The sequence below is a fragment of the Gavia stellata genome, chromosome 8 (genome assembly GCF_030936135.1).
Source record: "Gavia stellata isolate bGavSte3 chromosome 8, bGavSte3.hap2, whole genome shotgun sequence".
NCBI lineage: Eukaryota > Metazoa > Chordata > Aves > Gaviiformes > Gaviidae > Gavia > Gavia stellata.
Genome location: NC_082601.1, coordinates 17,317,472 through 17,324,176, shown reverse-complemented (window position 1 = coordinate 17,324,176; position 6,705 = coordinate 17,317,472). Strand labels below are relative to the sequence as shown.

At 45.7% G+C, this 6,705-nt stretch overlaps 1 protein-coding gene across 1 annotated transcript; it reads right to left on the bottom strand.

Annotated features, from left to right (window-relative positions):
• Window positions 1–248: 248 nt before the first annotated feature.
• Window positions 249–3,788, bottom strand: RPL37A (ribosomal protein L37a). Its single transcript, XM_059820470.1, has 4 exons — window positions 3,752–3,788; window positions 2,938–3,066; window positions 1,641–1,723; window positions 249–397 (listed from the first exon to the last, which is right to left on the bottom strand). Exons 1-4 carry the CDS (start codon window positions 3,752–3,754, stop codon window positions 334–336), a joined length of 279 nt encoding a protein of 92 aa, XP_059676453.1. The 5' UTR covers window positions 3,755–3,788; the 3' UTR covers window positions 249–333.
• Between the last annotated feature and the right edge of the window lie 2,917 nt (window positions 3,789–6,705).

The following is a 6,705-nucleotide window of genomic DNA, read 5'->3' as shown; positions in this document are numbered from 1 at the left end:
CAGACATGAAGGACATCTCAAGATGCGCCACGCTTCTTCAAGCTATTTAAGCTTTCCTCAGATTCACCTCAGTACATTCAAGCAACGAAATATGCAATTAACTGGAAAGGAAAAGTGGTTTTTAATGGCTTCACCGGTTAAGACGAGACACTCAACTAGTGGGTAGCACTACTAATGTCTCCATAGTTATAAATACAGCACAGCAAGACAGACAGGATTTTTTTGCAAAAAGACAAATATGATTCCACTCCATTATCACCTTTTTATTGTTAAAAGGACAGATCTTGACAGCGGAAAAAAAGGATGTTTCACAAGGAGAACAGGATGTAGCTTCTACTGGTCCTTCAATTCCTTCAGTCTTCTGATTGCAGATTTGACTGTCACTGCAGAGGTGGTACTGGAAGAAGAAGCAGAGTTATCTGCACATGGCAGCAAGAGAACAATCCGTGCCTATGTTATTTTTTGAATAAAGCACTAATCATTTCAAATAGTTATTGCCTGATTGCATTGTCAACAGGGGGCTAATTCCACTTAGATTTTCATGACCACAAAGCATAGGCCTTTGTCTACAGAAGCACACGCAACTTCACAAGCTACATCTCAACCCAAATTATCCAGTCATGCATCAACTACATGCACAAGCGCATGGGCTCAGATTCCTAGCAACTGTTACACGTGGGGCAACAGTGTCTTCTACCAGAACTGGGGGGGGGGGGGGGGGGGGGAAGTAAAGAAAGGGAGTAAGCAAGGGCACGATCACAATAAGGATTATAATCATTAAATGCTTTTAAAACAAAAGCAAAACATGGAAATCATTTTCCTTGGAGTAAACTTGGTTTTGCCTATTGCATCTGTGTCTCTGAACTGAAAAGGCTGGGGTAGTAACCACAAAAAAATGCTGCTTAGGGTTTGAAAGAAGAGGTATCCCTTAACACAATTAACATTTTTATACAGTCAGAAGAATCAAGGAAGGAAAAATAATCCCCAGCTCAGAGGCATAATTTATTAGAAGCTGTTGAAGCTCTTTTAAGAATAGGTCGGAGGGGCATCTGTCAGGTGTCATCCACACATTTGATTGTAACCTGAGATGGCTGGATGAACCAGCCATCCTCTCTGCTCCTTTTCTTCCAACATCACCAAAAAACTGGCCCAAGCACAATTCCTTGTACAAGTAACAACTGTAATTCACATCACACAGTAAGAAATGTTACTACAGCCAAGGCATGAAAGAGACTACTTAACAAATATTTGTTTCAGCATTTGCAGATGTTTCAACTTAACTTGAAAATATGCAGAGCTTGCATTTTTGAAGAATAAAACAACAGCTTTGATAAAGCCCAGAGAGATAAAGAATTTTTGGAGGGACCCATCAAAACGAGCAGCAGTAGTATGATGGATGAAATGCAATATTCTCAGAAGCTGCAGAAGAGATACTGGAAAGAACAGCAATCAAATCCAATTTGATCCATTCCAATTGAATTTTAACAATGACTGCAGAAAACCCCCCCACATACCACTAACTCGAGCCAGATCTACTTAATGGTTAATAGATTAAAATTAAAAAAAAAAAAAAAAAAAAGCTGTATTATGCCTCAGCTATGTGAGAATAAATGCTGATAGGAGCTTCTTTATTTCCTTACTTATAAGTCCACGCACCACCAGCAACTGTCTTCATGCAGGATCCACAGTGCCAGATACCCACAGCCTTCCTCTTCATTTTGGTCTGTAATAAAAGGTAAAATAAATAAACAAAAATTGGCACTCTCCATCAGCTGAAAAAGTGAAGAGAACTTCTACTATCCAAAACAACAAACTTCAGGTGAGGACATCAGCATCACACCACAGCATTACCTATGAGCCTACTTAAGACACACAAGGATCAGGGAATGTTTTTATTCAGGTTTTTCGCAACAGGGAAAGTCCTGCTGAAATACTTTCTCATTCAGATATACAGTGGATAATTTCTAAGCACATCGTCCAAAATTCAGCTCCTTTTGAAGGAAAAAAATAGTAAGGAGTTATACTGGTCATAATAACGGATATTCTCACCTGGTTTGATGACCAAGGTAACACTGCTGTTATTAGCGCTCCCTGGACATCCCAAGATTGCTCCAAATGGGACTCCCTTTGAACAGTATCTAAAGAGTGAGTGGTGGGTACTGAGCTCCTTTTACCCAGGCAAGTCTCCATCATCTTGTGAAGATGACAATGGGTTTGCCTAGACCTATACCGGATTTAGACAGCTCTGCAAATGGGGTTATCAACATTCTCACTTCACGTGAGAAAGACACGAAATATAAAAAAAAAAACCTACCAGATGGAAATCTTTTAAAATTTCCAGCCACTTAAAGATACCTAATTTTACAGATATGAATAAAAATTATCTGGGCAAAGCACAAGCTGATAGACCTCTCAAACTGTCAAAAACCAGATTTAAGAGTGAACTTTAATTATGTACACAAGCAGGTAAGACTACTTCTTATCAGTAATTCTTCCCCATCCAGAGTTATACAGCACACAAATCCAAGTAAGCACCTGCAATCAAAAGTTATAAGTGGGAAAAGCAAGCTCTCTTCCTCCCCCAGGTAAACTGTAAAATTACTGAAAGAGAGGAGGAAAAAAAAAAGGCCAAGCCATGCCTTAATTATCAGGATAACAAGTGTGTTGTTTTATTTCTGTCAGGTCTTTGTGTGGAAAGAAATACAATTTACGTTCATTTTCATTTAACTACCACTTAACATACACGTGAAATGACTACCAACTCTTTATTTTACAAGGTATTCTGACAGTAGCCTAAAGCTCACAAAAAACTAATCACTGTCTCAAAACCAGTCAAGTTATCTCTTCAGTAGAAAAATAACTGAATCATCAAATTGCATTTCTAGCATCAATAACAAAATTATTTTTAAAGGCTGTTTAGGGAAGGAGGTCTCTCACCTTGCCACAAAAGGAGCAAGTATACTTGGCATGCTGGCTAATTTCGATCTTCTTCACCATTTTCCTAAGGGACGCACCGTAACGGGTACCATATTTACCCACAATCCCAACCTTCTTGGTGCGCTTAGCCTGTTGGGAGGCAAAACAGAATGAACTTCACCTTTACCGAGATCGCTATCTCTCCGGCAGCTCTCCTGACACACGACAGCAAAGCGCTCAGCACTCAAAAGCGGCGCCGCAGCCGACCAACGCCTCTCCCGGACGGTGTAAATAGAGCGTTAGTTACGAAACGGCCAGAGGCTCACGCTGCCGCAGCCTCCCAGCTGCTGCTGGGGCACTCCGGGCGGAGTGCCGTAGTCTAGCAGCCAAGCACCAGCAAAGCCACAGCCCTCCTCAGGGGCAGCCCGCTCTCACACCAAACGCTGCAGCCGGCAGAGCCGCCCACCAGGCACCGCCACCCCCTTACCGCGCAGTCCGCTCGGAACCTGGGCCCGGCCCCTTCCTGGGACGTCTATTCGGACTTCTGGCGTCTCTCCGCCAACACCTCCCGGCCCGCCATTCCCCTCACTCGGGCCATCTCCCACAGGCTCTCCCGGGAACGAGCCCCTCTCGCAGCCGCCTCCCCCAGCGCAGGGACGGGGCCTGCGCGGGGACAGAGCCTACACAGAGCACCGGCTCGGCCCGCAGACCCTCCCCGGTCCATGCCCCGCCCGCAGCAGGCTCCGCACTGTCCCCCGCCGTGCCCCGCGGCCTCAGGGCAGTGGCCCCGGCGCGGATGGCAGCGGATGGGCCGCAGCGCCCCAGCCCCACTCACCATCTTCCTGCTCGACACCGACGATAAGAGAGGAAGTCCGCACTGCGCAGGCGCAGTATGAGCCGTCGCCGCCGGAAGTCGGGGACAGAGACGACCGAGCGTGGAGAGGAGGGGACTCGGAGCGGGTACGTCTGCACCGTGGTGGTGCGTAGCTCTATGGTCGCACTGTCTATTCTGTACATTTATCCCACAACAGTCGCTATCTAAAGCCTAAAGCACACGAACCGGAACGCAGTTGCAGCTGGATGCTGGAAGATGTATGGCTCAGGAAACTCCGTGTATCAGTGTGAAACCCAAGCAGTGCATCAGCCCCAGCAGCGCCGGACAGGAGATGCAGTGCCAGAGCTCAGGCTCCTGGATTTCCGCCCAAGGAGGTCCCATCACACCAGGAAAGGAGATGGAAGAGTTACAGTCACTCACCTAATTTTTGAAGGGAATAAGTAGTAGGTAGATGTCAGAATTACACAAGGAACAGCAAACCCCACTGGAGCTGCAGAAGGGGTAAAAAAAATAATATATATATATGTAAATCAATGTGGATGAATACTAATCTTAAAACATACCAGCCCTTAACCCAGAGGTTTCAAGATAACCCGATCCGGTGCAACCACAACATCTGCCTGATTTATTTGGGGTCATCCAGTGTTGAGACAACCAGCCATAAAAGCCTCCGTGTGCCACCGCAGAGGTGGACTCCTGGCACCCAGACGGTGCCCCCGGGCACTGGAGCCACCTCCGCCACCAGCACTGAAGTGCAGGGCCAGGGCCCGGCAGAGGCGAGAGAAACGCGTACCAACGCCACTGAGCTGCAATGCTTGTAACGGGATTAACAGCTCATTAACCTCTATTAAGAAATGTAATCCAGTTAGCCCAAGAGCTTTTTAATGTGCAGAGCCAGCTGCAGCTCATCCCCTCCCGCCAGGAGGGAGCCGGGGCTGCCCAGCCCACCTGCACAAACCATCCCTGCGTACAGTTTTGCAGGTGCTTTTCCTCCCATGACAGCCCCATACCCACCCCAGCTGCCTCAACCCACGACAGGCCTCCTCTTCATTTGCAGTCTATTTAATTAATAGGGAATTAACGACCGGAGTTTAGCTTGCTGCTATGTTATCCTTTCCCTGGCTGGGGTCTGCACTTTCAGAGATGCTCACGGACAGACGCCACATCCCCTCTTGCTTTGAGGATTTCAACACTCACATTTATAATTCCCTATTTAAGCTTCCTATTCCCCAATCATCCCTGCAAGCTCTCCTCCCATCTGAACGGGTGCTCCCAGGAGCTGGTGTTCCAGATGAGGGCTCAGCGGGGCTTTAGGCAACGGTATTTATATCTCCCTCTGTTGAGTCAAAATCTCATTCAATACATCCTAGGAATACATTTGCCCTTTTCAGATTCTCATCATGATGATGACTCACAGGATACGTCTTTGATACCAATGTATTAAGGAAAAACAAAAAAAGAAGAAAATAAAAAGTTCCTTTGGCTGCTTTCTGACTATTTGGTTAAAAAAAAAATTGTCAGCCAACAAATCCAGGACAGAGTATCTACTGCTATTCTCCAGTCTGTATCTACAGAGTTAAAGTTCGCTGTGACAGTACAGCACGTGGTCATATTCTTCATCTACCAGTATTACAAACAGATCTGCCAACAACCAAACCCAACCCCCTCAGACAATAGTCATTCCCAGCCCTGCCAAAATAAACATACATTTTCAAGTGATCGAGGAGTTGGATAGATGCAGATGGGCCAGCACAGCTCCAAAAGCCATGCCTCGACAGTCCACCACCTTGGACTCTTCCACATGCCCCAGGCTGGCCAGTTTCATGTGCCAAAGATGTAGTTCAGACTGCTCCGTTTCATTGTTCAGGTATTTTTACCTGTTTTTCCTGGTTTGGCATCCTTCCTGAGAACATGTCTTCCTCTAACATGGATGAGAGCACAGACGCAGGTGTACAAGCAGGTAACCCATCACAGTAAGATGCTCCAGGATCCAGAAAGACGGGTCCTTCCCTTTACTGTACTGGGCTTTAGATAATGCCAAAAAGTTAGTTACACCATCTTCGACGGGTAGGTGTAAGAGTCCCCAAAAGCACTGCATGATCCTGAGCCTGCCCGTGGGTCTCACTGGCAACCTGCACACTACCTCGTACAAATTCTTATCAGCAAGCCTTGGAGATCCTGTCTGAGCCTCCTAGCAGCTTCCCAACCACCTCCTCATCATATTAATGACAGACTCACGGTGTAATTGGGCTAAGGCCTGCACAGTCTTTCCAATCCCTTGATGTAATGACTAAAAGCACTTTCCTGCAAGATTCTTCTCCCCTTTTTCATCTAGTGAGGATAAAGTGAACCTCAAGTGTACCTGAAGAGCCTTTGTAACTCTGCAGCAAACCAGCTGAGATTTTACGGGCCCTAACACCTAGCACTCCTCTAACAAGGCTGGGATTTATTAATATATAGATAAGATAAATTGAGTTTATGAGAAGCAGAATTCTCCAAGGGTACTTTCAGCAGATTTCAGAAAAATACTGCTTTGAAGTAGCTGTAGCTTTAGAAGGAGGAAGAGAATTACTTCTATAGGAGATGACAATATGGGTATACAAATAATGTCTTCCATATTTTTTTTCAGTAGACAGACAGCAACGTTTCTCACCCCTTACTCAGAACAACCCTATCTGCAAGTAGAAAGATCACGTGTCCTAGAAACAGATTAAATACCCTGTGTTCAAGAAGAAAGACATTTAAAAATGTCGAAAAGTGTGTATTTATCTCTGGGACAGCTATTGGAGCAAGAGGAATGATGTTTAGCTCTCTGTCTCAAATCCAGAGATAAAGCATTTCCTCCAGCTGGCCAGTCACACAATCCTCAATCCTCAGTCCTACTCCTCTTCACATGCATACACACCAAAGCACCTTCTGCAGTCATGAATGAAAATCAAGTGTCCACCCAGCAC